Source organism: Lycium ferocissimum, chromosome 6, assembly GCF_029784015.1.
Source record: "Lycium ferocissimum isolate CSIRO_LF1 chromosome 6, AGI_CSIRO_Lferr_CH_V1, whole genome shotgun sequence".
Classification (NCBI taxonomy): Eukaryota; Viridiplantae; Streptophyta; class Magnoliopsida; order Solanales; family Solanaceae; genus Lycium; species Lycium ferocissimum.
In genome coordinates, this window is record NC_081347.1 from 48,068,226 (window position 1) to 48,090,714 (window position 22,489).

A 22,489-nucleotide genomic window follows, 5' to 3' on the forward strand; every position below is an offset into this window, starting at 1 on the left:
GCTTGTCCATGATAAGCGTTTGTGTCACCTACGGGGTCGTGGTGGTGCAAGTACCTCTGGTGGTGGAAGAACCTCTCGTAGTGAAAGAGCCTCTCGTGGTTGAAGATTGTCTTGAATTATGAATGTATTTAAATCCTTCTTGATGTATAGGAATTGTCTTGAATTATCAATGTATTTTAATTCTTCTTGATGTATTCGAATTGTCTTGAATTATAACGGCACAAAAAAAAAAAAAACTCGAAAAAAATATCGACATATCCTTAATAATGTAATGCCTTGACTAAATAATAAAACGCTTAAATCAAAACCTTATAAAATAAAACACTTAAACTTAAATATAATAAGTTTCCAAACAAACAAAACTTATAACAAGTTTCCAAACAAACAAAATTTACTTCAAGACACTTTACAACCCCTCAAACGACGATCCAAATGTTTACGTATACTTGATGTATTGAACATATATTATTGTTCGCACAAAAAGATATCAGGTTTTATGTAAAATATTAATATTCCGACATTTTAAAATATGATTAATCTTTACTCAAAATATGAAAAAAAAAGCAAAATTTCAAAACTTTGAAATTACATAAGTGTTGGGAAAAATATATAAGTACCTTTTGCGCACTAATTTAGTGCGCAATAGGACTAAACTGTAACATTACAGTTTAGTCCTATTTAGTGCGCAAAAGGTACTTTAGTCTTTTTTTTATGGGTTATTTTGGTTCCTAAACCCACTTTTTGGGTCATTTAAGTTGCGGACTCGCTGTAATTACATATATTTACCCCGTTAAAACGGCTTAAGAAGCAGAATGACTAATGAATAGCATACATATACTACTAATAGATTTAACAAATATTCAATCAGACCACTGTACATGAGGGCGGCTAGACTTAAGCCTCCATCCTCTGGAAATTTTAAGATCTTTATACTAAAAAAAGACCTAATGGGATCTTAGTTACACATGGAAATGACACATTTTCTCAAAATTGAGGGAGAGGAACTATGAACTCAACTGTTGATTAAAAGAACCGAATTATACATGACCTTTGTGCTCTTTTTACAGATCAATACATGCATTCAACACCTATCAACGACCACATATTCCTCATTTTCAACATCAGATACTCAAGGAAGCTATAAGGATAGAACGTGTAAGAGAAGAACGATGACCAGATGTCATCTAGGTCCTGAAAGCTCCATTGCTTCAACTACTAGTGACGATTCTTCTATATAATCAGAATATCTTTTCGGTGTATTTTCAGAGGTTCTATACCTTGGAGTCTCGACTTTTTGTTGTGAAGCCTCCCATTTTTCAGCTAATCCATCGCCCTCCAACATCCTTAATACTTCGGACATCTTTGGGCGATAAGTTGGATTGAATTGGGTACAGAGAAGGGCAACTTGAACCATCTCTTCAAGTTCAATCCGATCAAAGTCGTTCCTTAAATCTTTGTCCACCATAAGGTTCAGCTTTTTCTCTACATGAAGCTTCTTTACCTGCATTAAATTAGCGGTAAATTTAAAAAGGGAATCCAATAACAGCATGCTTAGCAATGCACCAACAAGATTCAATGTTCAAACCAGTAAACAAAATTAAAATGATAGCCCGTATTACAGTAGCTACACTTTCAACAAAATCTTTTTATGGCATTCTGCAAGATTTTAGCCAAAAAGTCCTTTATCTAGGGGAGTAGGTCTATTTTGGTTCTTCAAATATAACCTTGAGCATCTTTTGGCCTTTAAGTTTGTTAAAGTGAACACCTTTGCTCCAACTAACAGAATAGACTTAAAATCTAACGATGACAACCAAAAAACATCGAGAAAAACTGACCTAAAAAGATTGACCAACTTTTGAACCAACCTAGCCGGTCGGTTTGATCCCAATTTTTTTTTTTTTTTTTTAAAAAATAAAACCGACTGAGCTTGGTCATTTTTTTTTTTTTAGCCACGAACCAGGAAAATAAAAGACCGACTGAGCTCGATTTCACAGTACGTTTTTTGGCACACATACAAGAGAGACAGGGAACGCACCCAATCAAGCATAACACCTTTCTGATTGGCCCCTCGTCCAAAGTCTACAGCCTTCTGACCTGTAATTAGTTCAAGAAGCAAGATTCCAAACCCGAACACATCAGTCTTCTCAGACGATTGACCGGTTGACAAATATTCTGGAGCAATGTGGCCAACTGTGCCCCTAACAGCAGTCGTTACATGAGAATCACGGTGATCCAAGAGCTTCGCCAACCCAAAATCTCCAACAACTGCTTCAAATTCCTCATCCAACAGAATGTTGGCTGCTTTGACATCACGATGGATAATTTTGGGGTCACACTGCTCATGCAAATATACTAGCCCTCTTGCTGTACCTAATGCTATTCCTTTCCGCTTTGACCAGTCCAAAACTGGGCTTCCATGGATGTGATCTGCAAAATTGGGAACCACAAAAGACATGGTTAATATAAGGCAATGTCTGCCATCATTTCTTCAAAATGATGCAAAATCCACTTAGAAAGCTAAAAAAAAAGAAGCTGATAGCTCTGTGAAAAAGCACAATGGGCACAGGTTGGAATTTTAGCGCAATAAGAAGATAAAGAAAAAAAAAAGAAACTACATCACTGTGGTAGCTGAAGAAGAAGAAGTCACAAGATTCATTCTTATAAGATAATACTTTATTCTGTTAAGCTCACTTTCTTTAATAGCAAATTGTGCAGCTTTAAGAGAGTAGTTTCAGTTTAACGTCCAGAAATCAAGCAAACTGAATCAGTGAGGTGTTACCAAGCACCTAAAAGTGCAAAAGAATGGCAACCACAATTGAAACTAATTAAACAAAGACCTTCCCAAGAATGTCCAACTTCACAAAACATAGATGTTGGAGTAATGATCTGAAGCTAGCAGGCAAAGCCATTATTCACTAACAAAACATGCAGACCAAGAAGCTGACCTTTTAATCGTGCAGCTACACTTCCATTTGGCATATAGGGGTAAACAAGAAGCCGTTCACTTTCAGTTGAACAAAAACCCCAAAGACGGAGAAGATTTCGATGGACAGCCAAACTAATCAACTCGACTTCTGTCTGAAATTGGATTTCACCACCAACAGCATTGTAGTCCTTCAATCTTTTGACAGCCACAATAGTTCCATTATTTAAACGGCCCTTGTACACAACTCCAAATCCTCCACTCCCCAAAATATTTTTTGAGTTGAAATGATCAGTTGCAGTCCGCAGTTCCTTAAAGGCATACCTTTTCAAGTGACCCAAGCATACCTCTGGATCATATTGTTCTGCAGTTGAGAAATCATTGCTCAGATACAGCTATAGTGGATAGCTGGAGATAGGGGCGAAAAATATGAATGCTCAAGGAAAGTGATGAAATAGAATAGTAGTACTGGGGAAAAGATGTATCAAACTTTTGGACTATAATGTGCCCATAAAGATAAGGATTGTAGTCCCAATCTTTTGGTATTGACAGGTAGTAACTAATAAAGAGAAGGATTGTACTAAGTCCCAATTTGAAGAAACATTGACCAGTATTTTCACAGTAGGGAGGGCTGTGTGATTTGCTAAATATGAGAATTAACTGGCCTTCAACATATTCTCGACCTAGGTAAATGTAGAAGTGCTGTTAAACATCTACTACTTGCAAATTTGGGTCTTACAAAATACTAGACTAATAAATTTACAATCTAATGTCAATGCAAACCTTCTCCATTACAGTTTAATCTGAAAGATGTATATTAAGAAACTAAAACGCCCATGCTTGAAAAAGTAATTAAGTGATGACAAATCTACGGAGCTACTACATCCAAGAAGATACGTGCATAACCAAATGAATCAGTAATACAAACTAAAAAGAAAAGAAGTTGAATTATCTTAGATGTATATAAAGCAAAAGAAAATAAGCTAACCATTGACATCAAAGAAGATCTGCTTATTATGCCGGTAGCGCCACCAAAGAACGAGTGCTATAACTATTATAACCAAGAAAGCAGCACCAAAACTTGCTCCAAAAGCAACAGCCACATGATGGCTTTTACTTCCTGCTCTTTGATCTATGAAATTTAAGAAAACAGACAACACAATTTCTTAAGTTTTATTATTTTCCACTTTTAAATGAAAGGAACAGGAGGTGAATGGAAGTGATGTAATACAGACCTCCTAAACTATCTGGCGGGAATGACAGTGGTTCTGGATAGACTGCTGAACAATTGTTCCCAGAATTTTGGCCACAAATCAAAGGATTTCCAACAACTCTGAAAATCATGGTGAGAAACTTATATTCAATATAGTAACTACTGTATTATTGTTAATGAAAATTAAAAAAGACAAGACATGAACAAGTCAATTTCAATATTGTTGAGAGTTACTACTTCAACTGCAGCATTAGTGTTGAAACAATAGAAAAGGCGACTCACTTGAAAGCTCTTGCTGATGTTTTGGGCAATGGACCACTAAGATTATTAAAAGAAACATCCCTACAAGCAAGATAATCCAAATCAATTAAATGAACAAGGAAAAACAGAACATTAGAGTAATTTAGGGTATTTTAAAGGTATGCATAACAAATTTCGAAGCAAGATGGCTTACACAAGAGCAAGGCCTCCAATGTTAGAGAGAGATTGAGGAATGGATCCTGTGAGGCTATTGTTGTTTAATCGCCTGTCTTGCTCAACAGTGAAAATACACAATAAGTTTCAAGTTTAGTTTTGATAAGAATGTTCGGAAACAGTGAATATAAGCAAAATTTCCTGAACTCACAAATAATTCAAATTCTTCAGGTCTCCGAAAGAATAGGGTATTCCTCCGTCAAATTTGTTGTTGGACAGATCAAGTGTTTGAAGCTTTTCTAAATTACCAACCACATCAGGAATAGGACCATAAATAGCATTGTTTTGCAGCAATCTACACGAAAAGGTCAATAAATCCAATATGAATAAGAAAACGGCTTCACATTAGGTAATTCTTATGCCCAAAGAAAGAACATGATGTGGGAATCGGATTTAGCCTATAAAATAACAGAAGGAAACAGTAAGGGTGTGTTTGGTATGGAAGAAAACATTTTCCAGTTTTCCAATTTTCCCATGTTTGGTAGGTCAAAATGTTTTGAAAAACATATTTGTTAGGAAAACAAGTTCCTTAAAAATGAGTAAAATGACTTCCCTAATGGAACCATAGAAAACAAGTTTCATAAGTGACATTCCAAGTTCAATGAAACAACTTCCTTCATCAAAAAAAAAAAAAAAATGTGACATTCCAAGTTCATTGTTTCCTCCCACCCACCCAACACCCATAACCCCTGCCCCTTGACCATCCCAACCCCCGCCACCCCCGAACTCCCCACACCCCACCCTATCCCAGCCCATAGAGTTTTGTTAGATTACATATGAATGCTCTTGGGATAATACTTCTTTGCTCACTTACTACACATTAAAATATGTAACATAATCACTTCTTTTTCGGGAAAAAAAAAAATCTAGAACATTTTTCTTCATACCTAACACACCCTAAGACAAGCATAGAGTGAAGAACTTACACAGATTGCAATTTAGTGAGGTTGCCAATTCCAGGTGATAAGGTACCTGATAAACTTTGACTAGGTAGTCCACTGATAAAGGAAAAAAGATTAGGCCTGATGATTATCTAGAGTGAAAACTCTACTAAGCTACTCAAGCTCAACTACTTACATAGCAGAAACATAGCCATCAGAGGAACAAGTGACCATTCTCCAACTGCAAGGATCAACAGAAGTCACATCCCAATTCTCCAGAACATTATAAGGATCACGTAATGCCTTCTTAATTTCCGTCAACGCAACAACTGCATATGATTACATGAAAATACAGTCACTCACAGTTTTCCACTGTTTTCCCTGATAAGTCTGTCATTAAGTCAAAAAATTGAAGATCTTTTTTCGCTTAGCCTTTGTTTGGCAAGCTGATGTAAGTTTTCGTTGAGATCCTTAATAATATCATTGAAAATTCATGATATATTTAAGAAAACATTCTAAAACAAATGAAAAAATCAGATAAGCTTTATCTTGTGTGTGAAAAAATTTGGTTAATGACAAACTTTTATTAGAAAAGAATTTATGAAAATTCTTTTAAAGAAAGAGGTTCATTGCTTGGTGTGAAACCCGGATATGTGGTAGAAAAATGGATGATTTATTCTCTTTTGTTCAAAATTTGCAAAGGATAATATCATATTTTTTCAATTTATACTGGCTTTAAAAGTAGAAGAAGAGGATTTTCACCCCTAAATAAGAGTCTGGTCAGAGGGAACAAATTATAGTGATAAAAGCTAAAGAGAGAACCACTAAAGCTAGTAAAGAAATTGATTAAAGCAAGTCTTAGCACAATAGAGGAAGGAAAATCCAGGAAAGAAATATTACCTTCATAGTTGATACCAGTAGGGGAAAGAGAAGCAAATGAACTCTCCATCAATGCTAAAACAAGAAGCCCCACATGCCACAACATACACCATTTTCTCTCCATTTCTCTACCACTACTGTCTTCTACAGTTTTACCTTCTAAGAAAAGGGATTACTATTTGCCTAACAAAACACATTAAGAGAACAAAGATACATTCTTTACATAAAACTCACAAAAGGGTCACTGTCAGAATAAGAACCTTTTAAAGAAAGCCACACACCAATTTTCCCAAAAGAAAGATATATTCCTTTTTCACTCCATAGCAACCACAAATCCTATAATTCTTGAAAAAAGCCAAATACCAAGATGCTAAAGTTGCAATCTTTACACAATTATGCTGTCTTTGAGCCAAATGGGAATAAAAAGGAATTTTCTTGAGAAAGAAAAGAGAGTAAACTGGAAAATAAGGTAACCTTGAGATCTGATAATGTTAATTCTATGGTTGGGAACTGATCCCAACAAATTCCATGTGGGAATAATATTGTTAGTAATATTATGTTTTGAGCTAATTAAGCTTTTTCTCCTTTAATGAAGCTCTCTTCTACCATATCCATTGAAGAACATCATCATTCATCACTATCTCCCTCTATTATTATTCATTCTTAGTAGTAGTATTATACCACAAAGATACAAACACAACAGAAAAAGCCAAAACATAGGCCAAAAATTCACACATACAGAGATGTAGACAGTTTTCTTTATTTTTTAAAAGCAGAAAAAAAGATTTTATTAAGTACAAATAAAGAAATGGGGTTATTCAAAATTTGATTTATATTGTGAGTGATTGGAGTGAAGGGATGCATTGGATTGATGAGAACAAGAGCATGTCTAATATTTAGCAGTACTGTAGCGTAAGAAGCTTTTTGGCAGGTCACGTGCTTGCCTTGTCTTAGTCTTGGTTGTCTTTTGGACTTTTTTCACTTCTTTTTGAATCAAACATTTTTATAATCATTTTCTTCTGTTAAAGTTTTTGTTGATATGGCCCACATTGCTAGCTTGCGCCAAATTCGTTTGTCTATGCAAGATTGCAAGTTATATAATTGATTGAAATACTATTACTATAATTTTATAATTAGACCATTTATAGAATTATAAGTAAGAAAATTATTAAAAATTAGTAAATTTACTTGTGCTTCGCGCAGCTAATATATTGAAATATTGCTGAGTTGTCCATGTCTTAATTTTTGTAAAAAGAATTTATCTTTAATAATCAAACATATGCTAATGTCTTTTTTTTTTTTTTCAATTCACAGTCTACACTTCTCATTTTTATTCATCCATATTTTCTTGCTTATTCTAATCTGATTTTCATGCTGAATTAAGAGACAAAAGATACATGAACTCTCAATGTATACCATCAAAATCACAAAAATGTACTAATGCCCAATCATTATTGAAAAACTGAAAAACAATTCTAGAGCTGATAGTCCTTGATAAAAGAACTGATGGTCATTATCTGCTAGCTATAGTTGGTAAACTACTTTTTTTTTTTCTTTTTTTTTTTTTTTGAAGTTGATGGTCAAAAACTTAGTAAACTATTATTTATTTGTGAGTTTCATTCCTCAAACATACACAGTTTGCTTTACCTACTAAACTATCACTTTCTTTGTATTGAAACACACTTAAATGCTGAGTTAGCCAAATATTCGAAATCAATCGACTACAAGCGCGTGGAGGCTAACTCAACATCGAGATGTGTTTTAAAATAAAGAAAGTGAGTTTAGGTAGGTAAATGAAATAATAGATAGTTAAGGTATGAAACTCGCGAAAAGATGATAAATTAGGTAGGCGTTTGGCCATGAAAATCAAATATTTTTCACTTTATTTGGAATTTTGAAGTTGGAGTCGAAGATGGAAATGTGTTTGGTTATAGTTTTTGCAAAGAATATTTGGTTGTTTGAATGTTTGAAAATGAAAAAAGATTTTAAAAAAAAAAAAGTGAAAATAAGGTATTAGGTATTTTTCAAATTCCAAATATAATTTCAAGCTGTATTTGAAATTTTCATAGCCAAACATTGATTTTCAAAAAAACCGAAATAATTTTTCGAAAAAAGTAAAAAAAATTCTCATGGCCAAACAGGTCCTAGGTGTGTTTTTACCCAAAAACTCATTTTTTCCTTCAAATTGCACAAATAAATTAATAAAAGGAAAATAAAACACTTGTCTAAAGATAATTGGAAACGTGGAGTTAACCAACAATTATGTTTATAGGCTGCTAATATATATAGTAGAAAATGGAATATTTGGAACTCCTAGAAGCAGCGCTCAGAATTTAACAACCTAATGGGGCCATTGCCAGTAGGTTAATAGCAAGGTTATCTTTGTTCCCTTGATTTATTCTTTCATTGGACTTTGTGACACATAGAATCTCTTCTAAAAGGCGCAGATAACTGGTGCAAACGCATTCCACATGCTTGCTTGACTTGCATCCTTCTCTCTTCTACTATCTTAATTGTAGGGCCAACTCCTTTATTATTTTCTCAATATTAGAGATTTTACTATTAATCTATTATGATAAAACAAAAGATAAACAAGTTTGAAGAGATATGATTTATTGGTATAGAAGCACAATTCATATAGTAACGTTTCAAGTTTATTTTTCAGATACCTAACTAATTAGATCTTCCTTACTCCCTTCTCGGTGTGACTATCTATGATATATATTGAAGTATGTGATCATGTAATCTTTTAAAAAGAAAATTATAAGATTTAAACTCATGATCTCTGCCTGCTTTGATACTATGTTGAAGTGTCTGACTATCTAATCTAGCTTCTAAATTGTTAGAGAGAACACATTTTTATTTATTTAATTATTTTCTTAACAATATAAATACATAGTTACATCGGAGTAGCAATGAACGATGTAGACATTGAAATTTTATCGAATTTAAAATAGGACTTTACAAGACGAGTCCAATCCATCTTCAAACTCTAAAGTCTGTTAGTGTTTTTTGGAGGCTACTTTGCCCTAAACATTAGCTCACGCCTATATAAAGGGGGTACATATTCTCTTGAAATTATATCTTGAATATCCCATAGATTTGTGAGTATCACAAAGAGATCAAGACATTAGATCTCAAATATCCTTTAAATTTCTGGAATACTTACAAAAAGATCAAGACATCAAATACAGTCTTTCTCAAATCCTGCCCAATTATCAAATATATTGCAATCAGGCCCAGATCAACAGACGGTGGAGAAATATGGTATTAATTTCCCTCGGATCATGGAGAAAAAATTGGAGAGAACAATCAAGAAAATAAACAGAATTGTAACCGCACTATTTATCAATAAAATATTCTTATTTCTTTTTATTTTGATTGAGGTTGCAGTTTATTCTCCACATATAAATTTGTTGCATACAAATTGACACGCCCAGTGGGACCAAATCTTCCCTTCATATCTTCTCTCACAAACCATATCTGGAAAATCTGAGATACAAAACTGCAAGGATGGAAGCTCCATCTTCAACTCATCTTTGAGTTTCGTCAAATCTATACCCCGAAAAGTCTTGAAGTAGGGAGCATCTGTAGATGTCGAAATTTTACCGGTTAAAAAAGAACTCTACAAGACGAGTCCAATCCATCTTCAAACTCCAAGGTCCTTTGGGGTTTCTTGAAGGCTACTCTACCCTAAACACTAGCTCACACCTATATAAATTGACTCATATTTCCTTGACAGACATCTCGAATATCCCATTGGCTCCTCGAATATTCACAAAGAGATCAAGACATCAAACATTGTCTTTCTCAAAGCCTACCCAAAGAATCAAATATATCGCAAGGAGGTTCAAATCATCCTACATTCGAGAAATACGCTACTAATGGTCCCCGAATAATAGAAAAAATTCGGTGAAAAAATCAAGGGATAAACAGGGTTGTACTCACAAATATTCATCAATAAAATCTCTTTTTCTTCATATTTTGTTTGTGGTTGCAGTTTATTCTGCGTATTAAAAAATTTGTTACAAATAAATTGGCACGCCCGGAGGCACCAGCTCTACCCTTCATCTCTTCTCTCACAAGGCGTATTTGCAAAATATAGAGTCAATTATAATGAAGACCGTGAGGAAGATCAACAACATTGCATGCAAAAAATTATCTATACTGCTGCATCCAATGAATGTGATTGTGTTGACCCGATAACAAGGAGAAAGCTCAGATTTAATGGATTCGATAAAGCAAAATACGTACTTTACACCAAAGAAAAGCAAATATTCATATTTAGGCACAACACGTCTCTTGTTCTCTATCCAAGTGGTCCTTCATCAATGCTACAAAACCACAAAGATGGAAGCTCCATTTTTATTGGTACTTCAAGTCTTGTCTATGAATTTCGTCAAGCCTATATTCCGACAAGCCTTGAAGTAGGGAACAAATGTAGACATTTAAATTTTTCGGATTTAAAATAGGACTCCTCAGACAAGTCCAATTTATCTTCAAACTCTAAGGTCTGTTAAGGCTTCTTGAAGGATACTCTATCACAAAACCCCGAAATTTTGTACATAATGGTTCCTGCTTCCTATCCATAGTTAGCATGTATCTCCCCCGGTCATACTTTAGTATCACATCGTAGACCCTCACCTCAATGCTATCTTCCTTATCAGTGAATAGGAACATAGTGCATAGGTACTCTTCGATGCAACTATTTTAGTTTAGTAATGAGTCAAATGGATCAATAATAATTAAAAGTTGTTCAAATAGGAATTTGAAGTTGAAGGATCATTATTGTATATTTCATTTTAGAGTCTTAGTTTTTTTTTTTTTTTTAATCTTAGCTCTCGCTTATATAAAATGGTATACATTCCCTTGAAAAGACATCCTGAATATCTCATAAAAACCGAAAATATTCGCAAGATCAAGACATCAAATATTGTCTTTCTTAAAGCCTGCCCAGCGATCAAATACATTGCAATGAGGCCCAGATCATTCAACGTTCTAGAGATACGCTATTAAGGGCCCTCAAATCATGTAGAAAAATTTGGAGAGAAGACTCGAGGGCATAAACAAAATTGTACCTGCACTGTTTATCAATAAAATATTCTCATTTCTTCATTTTTTGTTTGTGATTGCAGTTTATTCTCGACATATAACAAATTGTTGCAAACAAATGGGTTAGCGCTTGTAAGCCCAGATTTATCAATATCAAGATAGTTTTTTTCAAATGCTTGTGTGCACTGGTTTATATTACTGTTCTCAAATTTGAATGTAAGTAGGCGTTTGGCCATGCGATATGAAATGATGATTTCATATTTTGGTTTTAAATCAGTGTTTGTTTATGCAATTTGCACAAGATTTTAACTTCAACTTTGTATCATAATTTCAAATCCCAAATTTTTCAAAAAGGTATGATTTGGGATTCTAAATCATGACTTCAAATTATTTTACATGTAAAACTTGACCCATAAGTTTATATTTTGTAGAAAAAAATTCATAAGTTGGTAGTATATTTAAAACAAAGGGATAAGGCACCGTTACCCCCCTGAACTATACCCGAATTTGCTACGACACACCTTACCTTTCCCAGGGTCCTATTACCCCCCTAAACTTATTTAAACCGAATAATTACCCCTAAACGCCGATGCCCACTCTCATATGGGAGAGTGACATACACTCTCCTTGCCACATGTGTATTTATTTGTTTTCTTCTTCTTTTTTTAAATTTTTTCAGCTTACGTGTCAATTTTTTTAAAAATAAAAATAAAAAACTGAATTTTCATTAAAAAAAGAAAAATGAGTTTTAAAACCCGTCTTTTTTTTAATTTGAAAATTTGATTTTTTTTAAACCCATTTAAAAAAAAAAAAAAACTAAAAACATGGATTAAAAAACTAAATTTTCTTTTAAAAAAAGGATTTTTAAAACCCTTTTAAAAAAAATTTGAAAATTTGTTTTTTTTTTTTTTTAAACCCGTTTTTGAAAAAGAAAAAAAAAACTGAAAAATGATTTTTTTTTTTTAAATATGGAAAAATGGATTTGTTAAAAATATGGAAAACTTGATTATTTTTTTAAAATGTCTTAAAAAATCTTGATTTTCATGATTTCATTTTCTTAGGACACTTTTATTTTTCAAATAAAATCCGGAAAAGTGTTTTTCTTGCCAAAATGTGAAAAAAAACTGAATTTTTATAAAATTTTGAAAAAATTAATTATTTTCTTAACATGTGGAAAACCCGTTTTTTAAAACTAAATGTGGAAGACTAGATTTATTTTCAAATTTTTAAGAAAATGCAGATTTTTAAGAAAAAAATTAAGTTTTCCCCTTTTTTATGTTTTCTCACTCTCTCAAAGAAGTGAAACACACTCTCTTTGCCACATCGGCATTTAGGGGTAATTATTCCGTTTTAAATAAGTTTAGGGGGGTAATAGGGCCCAGGGAAAGGTAAGGTGTGTCGTAGCAAATTCGGGTATAGTTCAGGAGGGTAATGGTGCCTTATCCCTAAAACAAATTTACTTTTACCATCTGCATTTACTTATACAACTTTGTTCAATTATCCTGTTTATTGAACTAAAGTTCAATCACTTAGTGTTATATTTTTCAGAAAGACCTTCTAGTAGCGTATTAATTTTGTTATGAACTATGATTTGCTTATTTGGTAAGATTGTATAAGAATTGAAAAAGTTTTTATGGTTTTCACAATATGTGGGAGTTTTATGTCGTGAGAAAAAAATACAAATTAAGAAATTCAAATTGTATAATCAAACAAAACTTTAACTTCAAATCATCATGATTTCAAATAACTGATTTCACATCATGATTTTAAATCATGTCCAAACGGCTCCTAAGAGAATTGTGGAAAATTGAGGGTCAGTGTAATATATTCAGTTTTTGATGAATTCTCACACAATTTTTCTAATAATATAATATAATGCATAACACTCAATAAGTTGCTTTAAAAAAATATATCGTTTCTTGCTAACCAAATTATCACCTAAGTTGAGAGGATACTACACATTAATCTGTGATGTACGAGGTTATTGGCTACTAAGAGCCCGTTTGGATTGGCTTATAAGTTGGTCAAACCAGCTTATAAGCCATTTTTAATTTATTTGAGTGTTTGGCAAAAATAGAAAACAGTTTAAATTAAGTTAAAAAGTGCTTAAAATAAGTCAAAACTAAAAAGTTGCTCAATCCTAACTTCTTCTTTTTTTGGCTTAAAAACCATTTTGATTTGACCAACAACTTTATCTTTTTATCCCTTATATTTTCTGTTAATTTCAATACTATCCTTACTTCTAAAAATCCTTTAAGCACTTTTATCCAAATACGTAACTGCTTATTTATAAAAATAACTTTCAGCACTTAAAAAAATACTTTAAACACTTATGCTTAAAAGCCACTTTTTTTCAGCTAATTCAAACGGGGTCTAATACGTCACACAAAGTAAGTAGGAAGAATTAACTGAAGGTGTCGTTTAAGTTTGGAAATTACTAGAGGTGACTTGTAGGGACCACATTAAGTCAAAACCCAATTAAATTTGGGATTAAGAAAATTGGGGTTGAAAATGTATTTTGCCAAACTTGTTAATCTTTTATAAAATACAAAAAAGACCCCAAACCATTTAATCCAACCCCCCATTTATTTCAAACTCCACATCGGTCCATATCAAACCACACGAACTTCATTCAAAACACACGATCATCTCAATCGCTCCTTCAAACTTTCAAGTTCAAACCCACGAACCGATCTCAACCGCTAAATGTGCTTCTTCAAACCGTCATCAACCTCTTCAAAGCCGACTCAACAACGAATCGTCGCTCTCCATTTCTCTCGTAAAATCGCTCAATATTTTCTTCTTTTAAAGTTAGGGTTTTGAAATCAAAATGAGAAAATGATGATTTTGGTCGAGGTTTTGAAAAAAAGGTTGAAGAAGAATAACATGGGTTTGTCTGCAATGTTATTTATTTTGTTGTTCGGTCCTTGAGAAACCCTTATTTGGTCGTATTTGTTCGAGTTGTTGGGGTTTGTGTGTTTGTAAATAGTGTATGTGGTTGTGAAATTCTGGTTTTTGGTGTTGTTTGTGTTCTCTTTCTCCTTAGAGTTCGAAAAAAAGGGCTTGTTGGGCTTACAAAACCCGTATTTGCTCTATTTGTTCCACTTTCGTTGGTGTTTCGTGTTGTTAAATAGTGTATGTGGTTGTGAAATTATGGTTTTTGGTACCGTTTGTGTTCTTGTTCTCCTTGGGGTTTTGAAAAAAGGGGTTGAATTTTTTTTTTGATTTGGTCCAACAAATGAGTAAGTTGTTGCAAGAATGCTGAAAGACTTGTTTGACGTTGAGGTTGGTTTATTTTGTTTAACTTGTGATGGTTGTGTGTTTGTATTGAAACAAATGTTTTTTCTCGGTTCAAAAGTTAGGTTTTGAAATAAAAGTACGAAAATGATTAATTTTGGTTAAAGAAGAAGATAAGAACATGGGCGGGGTGTGTCTATGCACTTTTTGTGTATTTTGTTCAATTTTTTGTTGTGTGTGTTGTAATGCACCGAGATTGCACCATTCCCCACATATGACGTTGAAATAGATGTTGTTGTCTTGTTGTTGTCCTTGTAAGGCTTAGGAAAAAGGGCACTTGCCTTTTTTTTTTTTTTTTTTTTTTCACCCAACAATCATTATAATGTATCTGTTGCAACAGATTTCTAATCTATTGGTAAAAACCCAAACAGTTGTTGAGGTTGTTGCAGCAAGTGAATATGTTATTGCAACAGATTTAAAATCTGTTGAAAATTGTTAAAACAGTTGCTGAGGAAGCTGCAGCAACTGTTCTGATGGTTTCCAACAGATTAGTCTGTTGGAACAACTCAATCATATGTTCCAACAACTTTTGCCAGTTGTTGCAACAGATTATCCGTCTGTTGGAAATAATCAATACAGTTGCTGTGGAAGCTGCATGCAAATCAATCGTATTGATATTTTCCAAAAACAATAACAACTTAATTCCTGTATAATCTGTTCCAACAACTTATTAAGTTGTTGGAACGTATGATGGAGTTGTTCCAATATATTACACACTTGTTGCAACATATGCTTCTAAATTATAAAAATTCATTATTTGTTTACTTTAAATGGTGCACAAATCAATTGAAAGTGTTTTTGCTTATATCACGTGTGCGGATAAAATGTCTTCACGAAAAAAGAAAAGGAGAAATCATCTACGAATAGTAAAAGATATAAGGGGGCATCATTAGATGATCTTCTTCTGAACGAAGAAATATTTTTATATGTTTTACAACAAATTCCGAACAGAAACCTCTCAAGTAGAGTTTAACGTCAAGAAAGTAAAGAAGATCAAGTAAGAAGAACAAGAAGAAAAAGAAGAAGAAGAAGAAGAAGAGAAGAAGAAGGCGAAGAAAAGAAGAAGAAAAAGAAGAAGAAGAAGAAGAAGAAGAAGAAGCCGAAGAAGAAGAAGAAGAAGAAGAAAAAGAAGAAGATAAAGAAGAAGAAGAAAGAGAAGAAGATAAAGAAGAAGAAGAAAACAATGAAGAAGAAGAAGAAGAAGAAGAACATGATGTAAATAATGATGACAATGAAGAGGATAAAACTGCATCTTTTGAAAGGTCGGCGATCGGGGCTGTTGATTCTTCTATCGGGATCGATATTGACGGACCTTCCATCGATGAAGTTGTCAAAACTTTCGCAGTATTGAGAAGTTCCGTGTGCGATGCCAATGGATAAACTAGGTGATTTGAATGGTGATCTTGTTGTAAAATCGAGTCATGGGCAAGCCCTTTGATTACTTTAGGAAGATACTTCGGAGGAGGACTTGGAGGATTTCTTCGGGGCCACATGTTTTGGCATGTATCTAGATTTGCTCGAGGACAACAATGCAAGGTTTCAAATGACCATTGTGTATGGTCTTCTCAAACGAAGAATTATTTGCAAGAAAGCCGATGAGATATGGATAAACTATCATGCGGCATGCCGCCTTGTTTTGGCATCAAGGAGTTTGCCATAATCACCGGACCGAGGTGTCATGCTCCTTCTCACCTCTTCCTACGACTTACATTAAAGAAGGAGCCAAGACACCCAAGTCATCCAAGGGAGCCAAGACACCCAAGTCATCCAAGGCAGCCAAGAAAGGCAAGAAAGGCAAAGCCAAGGTTGATGATGATTTGGATTTAGTGGAAGTTTGTGGAAAGAGCTACAAAGCAGCGGATTTGCTAGCAGACTTGAAGTCAGAAACTATCTCAAGAAAGCACAAGGAGTCATTGTGCTTAGTTTGGTTTGTGAATTCTATTCTTTGGGCAAGGGATGTAAAGAATAATATAGAACTTGGTTTGATTAAACTCTCGGAGGATCATGAGGCATTCAATAACTATCCATGGGGTCATAAAAGTTTTAAGTTGGATCGTTGAATATTTGTGCAAAGCTTTGAACCCTAATGTGAAGACTTCCAACATCTATGGCTTCCTTGGGCCTTCATGGTAAACTTTCTTTCTTCAATGTTTTATCTTTTTAATTATTTTCCTTCATTGATTATTCTGATTTTTGGTGGCATAATTTTTCTAGGCTTGGGCATTTGAAGCCATTCCTCGCCTACGAAGTCAAGTCGGGGACTATGCGGAAGAAGTTTGTTTTCCAAGGATCCTCGGATGGTTGACTACCAAAAACAAAGAACAAAAAAATGAATCTTGATCCTTTTAACCCCCCAAGGAAGCAAGTCGAATCGTTGGAAAATATCCTCGAATAGTTTTATAACAAGTAACTACTTGTTGCAACGGATACATTTATCTCGCTCGCAACAACCTTAAAATATGTTGGAAAAATCAAAACAGATTCTTTGAGCGAGCTTCTGAAAGAATCGTTTCGATATTTTCCAACGGATAGTGAATATGTTGCAACAACTCATAAGATGTTGGAACAACTTACTCGGTGTTGCAACGGGTTCACAATCTGTTGGAAAATATCACAATAGTTGCGAAGGAAGCTGCAGGCCCATTTGTTTTGGTTTTTCAACAACTAAAGAATATCTTTGCAACAACCTGAGGTTGTTGAAACATATGTTGGGGTTGTTCCAACAGACACACTTATTGGTTGAATATATCTGTTTGTTTGTTGTAGGTTGTGCACCCAAGGGCTTATCCCGACAAAACGAGAGGTCGGATGCCATGTCTTGTTAGTTTAGGGCATAGGGAATGCGTAAGCCTGATGAATTGATTGATCGATAAAAGAAGAATTGGGGCTGAGCCACAACCATCGTAAGTTTGGTGTTGTTGATGGTGGTGGTGATGGTGATGGTGATGGTGATGTTAATCTTGTTGGTGATGGTCTTGGTCTTGGTCTTTTGGTGATCTTGTTGATATGAATATTGTTGTCGATGTTGCAAGACAAATGGTGGAAGGTCTTCTTGATAAAGAAGAGATGATGATGGTGGTGGTGATGGAGTTGGTGGTGAAGTTGGTGGATATACTCCCCAGTGGTGGTGGTGGGCGGACCACGAGATATCCCTTATAGGTTGGGTAGATATTCTTCGGTTGGTGCGGTTCCTCCAAGGTGTATTCTTGTGCTTGTGAATGCGATGCTTGCGGTCGAAAATGGAAGGTTTGATAAATAAGGTTGAAGAGTTGCTTGAGGCACAAAAAACGAATTCGGCTATAAAGAGTTTGATGTCCAAGAGGGGTGTCCGGCCATCCATCCAAAAAGCTAAGCTCACCCTACACTCCTATGGGATTCGCAAGAGGGCAAAAACAATTTCCAAGGCACTTGCGATTGTAGAGCAAGGAAAACAAGTACTCCACGTAAGTCTATTGCTACTCCTCCCGCTTGAAGTTGTGCCCAAGTCTTTGAAAAAAGTTGATATTTTCAAGCGTGTAAACCCCCAAAAAGAAAGAAGGTTGAAACCTTGATCAAATCCAAAAAGGGTGGGAGAGCACTATACTCAATGCATGAATTTGGGGCGAGAGAGACTTCAAGGTTATGACAAACATACACGAATGGTGGGAGGATTGGGTAAGTTTCAACACTTATATATATGTATATGATTAAGATATCTTGTTTGAACAAGTCATGTAATTCGATGAACTTGTTGCAACAAGTTAACTAGTTGTTACAACAAGATACTAACTTGTTGCAACTTGTTAAGTAGTTGTTCCAACAAGTGAATAACTTGTTAGGCTCACTAGTTGTTCCAACAACTCTAACTACCTTGCGGAAGAATTGGTGAAAATTGTTTTGATATTTTTACTCAATGTAGATGAAATCTTATTGTGACGATGCGTATGAGGCAAATTAATTTCCCTGAGCACTATGATTCCTCCGATAGAATCATGGACCTCGAACTTCTACCATCAACTGCCGCAACGGGCACTTAGGGTTGTCCAACGAGTCTACAAATGTGGGTCGAGTGCCCATGATCAAAGACTTGCTCTCTTTAGGTGGGACGATGATGGTCTCGCTTTTCCCGGAGGTGTTGTGCCCTACCCGTGTGGGCTGCGAGTGGATTGGTGCCAAAAGGATCATAGGCGTCGAATATTAACGACAACCATTTTGTCACTATTGAGATCATCATTGAGGAGGTATCATAAATGTTTATGATTGCAACATCCCATGTAATGCGACGATGATTTCTTACGCCACATGTACCGTTATTGGATCTTTTCCCCAAGTTGCTAAAAGCGAGTGGCATGTTCTCACACTTACCCGAAAAGTTGCTTTGAATGAACCATGGAAGTATGATCGGAAGAAGGATATCCCCCCCGAAATGAGACCATAAGGCATGTGCTTCTGGTCACTTGCTTTTGTTGAAGCTTTGCTTACCCGCACGAATATGACCAAGCCCGATACCTTATTGAGTGACAATACTCGTGGAGAGGATGCAATGGAGGTGGGCTTGTGGAATTATTGATAAGGTGTTGGAGCCACAATGTGGGGACAAACAATTTCTCTTAAACTATGTTTGCATTAAACAATTTCTCTCATATTTTGATTGCATTTGAATTATGGTGGATGAACACATTATGTAAATTTGTTAAATATATATTCTATGCTCGTACTTTATATATTGTTTAAGTTGTTTCGGTAGTTTTACGCAAGTGACAGATATGTTGGAACAAATACCTAAATTGTTGGTAAAAATAAAATAACTAGTGCAAATATTGCAACAAATGTGAAGATTTTGCAACAAGTAAGAATCGGTTGGAGCATATGGATCTTCTGTTGCAACAACTTACGTAGTTGCTGCAACAATTAAGGAATCTGTTGGAATATATGGATCTTCTGTTGCAACAATTTACTTAGTTGTTGCAACAAGTAAGGAATCTGTTGGAGCATATGGATCTTCTGTTGCAACAACTTACGTAGTTGCTTTACAACAATTAAGAATCATTGAACATATGGATCTTCTTTGCAAATAATCCGAATCTTACTTAGATGTTGCAACAAGTAAGGAATCTGTTGGAACATATGGATCTTCTGTTGCAACAACTTACTTAGTTGTTGCAACAATGTACTTGCATTGTGAATCGAGTAATTGACATCAATTCACTCTAATGATCACTCGATTTAGTTCATACTGACTTAGAGATCCTCTTTCTTGACTCAAAACACATCAAATTGATTAAGTATTCCTTTGTTTATCACTAAATATGGGTGAATCGAGTAGTTGACATCAATTCACTCTAATGATCACTCGATTTAGTGCATACTGACTTAGGAGATCCTCTTTGTTGACTCAAAACACATCAAATTGATTAAGTATTCCATTGTTTATCACTAAATATGGTTGATTTCCTTTGTTTATCACTAAATATGGTTGAATCGAGTAGTTGACATCAATTCACTCTAATGATCACTCGATTTAGTTCATACTGACTTACGAGATCCTCTTTGCTGACTCAAAACACATCAAATTGATTAAGTATTCCATTGTTTATCACTAAATATGGTTGATTTCCATTGTTTATCACTAAATATGGGTGAATCGAGTAGTTGACATCAATTCACTCTAATGATCACTCGATTTAGTTCATACTACTTACGAGATCCTCTTTCCTGACTCAAAACACATCAAATTGATTAAGTATTCCATTGTTTATCACTAAATATGGTTGATTTCCATTGTTTATCACTAAATATGGGTGAATCGAGTAGTTGACATCAATTCACTCTAATGATCACTCGATTTAGTTCATACTGACTTAGGAGATCTCTTTCGACTCAAAATACATCAAATTGATTAAGTATTCCATTGTTTATCACTAAATATGGTTGATTTCCTTTATTTATCACTAAATATGGGTGAATCGAGTAGTTGATCATTAAATATGGATGAACCAAGTAGTATTCGTACAATTGTAGTATAGTATCTGTTAGTATTCGTGAAGTGTAGTATCTAACAAAGACACGAAGAATCTGTTGCAACAACCGTAGTATCTATTCTGTGGTAGTATCCGTTGCGGCAAGTACGATCTCACTCTCATTTTTGTACATGTAGAATCTGTTGCAACAATTGTAGTATCTTGTTGTAAAATGACAAGTGATTAAGTTGTTGAACAAATCCTTACTCTTGTTGGATAAAACACAAGTTGTAACACATAACTTAGTTGAAAAAACCCCAACATGTAACTTAGTTGTTGCAATGGTTTATTACTTGCCGGAAACTATTCAATAATTTATTAACAAATACACACATTTGTGATTTGAACAAGTTAAACATAAATTACCATGCTAAGAAACAATAACATTAAAATGTCATAAAGTTCAATGAGATAACTATTATTAAAGCATAATGCTATTTACAACTATGGAGCATTTAGGCTTGGACATGTTGTTTTTTTGTGGCCAGGTGTTTTGCATAAGGAGCATTTGTTTTTCCTCGTTGGAAATGATTCCCCAATTCCACGCCTCCTCTTTGTCCGCCTTCTTCCGGGTTTGCTTGGATCAACATATGGAGGAGGTATTTCTCTCTCTAAAATCTCCAAAGGAACTTCCCAAGATTCTTCAAAAGGCACAGGACAAATTTCCTCACAATATGCAATTATGTAATTCTCCACCTTATAATATGGAGATGAGTAGTCATAAATTCGCCTTCCAAAGTCGTCACCATATTGGACACGAAGCGGCGCCATTGCGTGTGGACAAGGTATTTTGTCCGGGTCAAAAACTCTACAAGTACAAGATCTACTTTCGGATCGATTGTCGCAGACCGCACCGTGACCAATGACGCCGAACTTGTAGTTGGCAATTTGATGGGCTAATAACTTGTTCCCCGAGTTGACAAATTTTGAAAAAAAAATTTCAACGAAGGAACAAAGATGTTTGGTGAGTCGATGAACTCCATACGCCTCTCATGAAATTTTTTTAAATCTCTGTTTATGGCATCAAATAAAGCGAGAATGGGAAATTCTCTTTCAACATTGAACATTGAGTTCACCGACTCGGCAATGTTTGACGTCATAAGATTATACTGTGAAAATAAACAATAACGTAATCCTTAAGGTACAAACGATTATAGGCATTGGAAAATATCAAAAAGTTGTTATATATCAAACGGATGTGTTACTTGTTGGAGAGAGCTTCGGTATTGTCTGTGTCACACCAAATGCAACAACTAAGTGAGTTGTTGGAACAACTAACACTGTTGCAACAAGTGCGTTAGTTGTTCCCGACGGATGTGTTACTTCTTTAGAGAGCTTCGATTATTGTCTCTGTGTCACACCAAAATGCAACAACTAAGTGAGTTGTTGGAACAACTAACACATTGCAGCAAGTGCGTTAGTTGTTCCAACGGATGTGTTACTTGCTGGAGAGCTTGTTATTGTCTCGATGTCACACCAAAATGCAACAACTAAGTGAGTTGTTGGAACAACTAACTTACACATTGCAACAAGTGAGTTAGTTGTTCCAACAGATGTGTTACTTGTTGGAGAGAGCTTCGATTATTGTCTCTCGTGTCACACCAAAATGCAACAACTAAGTGAGTTGTTGGAACAACTAACTTACTGTTGCAACAAGTGAGTTAGTTGTTCCAACAGATGTGTTACTTCTTTGGAGAGAGCTTCGGTTATTGTCTCGGTGTCACACCAAAATGCAACAACTAAGTGAGTTGTTGGAACAACTAACTTACTG

At 34.8% G+C, this 22,489-nt stretch overlaps 1 protein-coding gene across 1 annotated transcript; it reads right to left on the bottom strand.

Moving 5' to 3' along the window:
* Positions 1-824: 824 nt before the first annotated feature.
* On the bottom strand, positions 825-7,227 carry LOC132059735 (protein NSP-INTERACTING KINASE 3). Its single transcript, XM_059452478.1, has 11 exons — positions 6,392-7,227; positions 5,688-5,820; positions 5,537-5,608; positions 4,762-4,905; positions 4,591-4,662; positions 4,419-4,478; positions 4,159-4,256; positions 3,912-4,055; positions 2,946-3,287; positions 2,036-2,427; positions 825-1,501 (listed from the first exon to the last, which is right to left on the bottom strand). Exons 1-11 carry the CDS (start codon positions 6,492-6,494, stop codon positions 1,181-1,183), a joined length of 1,881 nt encoding a protein of 626 aa, XP_059308461.1. The 5' UTR covers positions 6,495-7,227; the 3' UTR covers positions 825-1,180.
* Between the last annotated feature and the right edge of the window lie 15,262 nt (positions 7,228-22,489).

Coding starts and splice junctions, on each gene's coding strand:
- LOC132059735 (XM_059452478.1), bottom strand. CDS start 6,494: ATGGAGAGAAAATGGTGTATGTTGTGGCATGTGGGGCTTCTTGTTTTA. Junction 4,257..4,418: donor ACATCAGCAAGAGCTTTCAA/GTGAGTCGCCTT, acceptor CATGATTTTCAG/AGTTGTTGGAAATCCTTTGA. Junction 3,288..3,911: donor GATCTTCTTTGATGTCAATG/GTTAGCTTATTT, acceptor TCTCAACTGCAG/AACAATATGATCCAGAGGTA.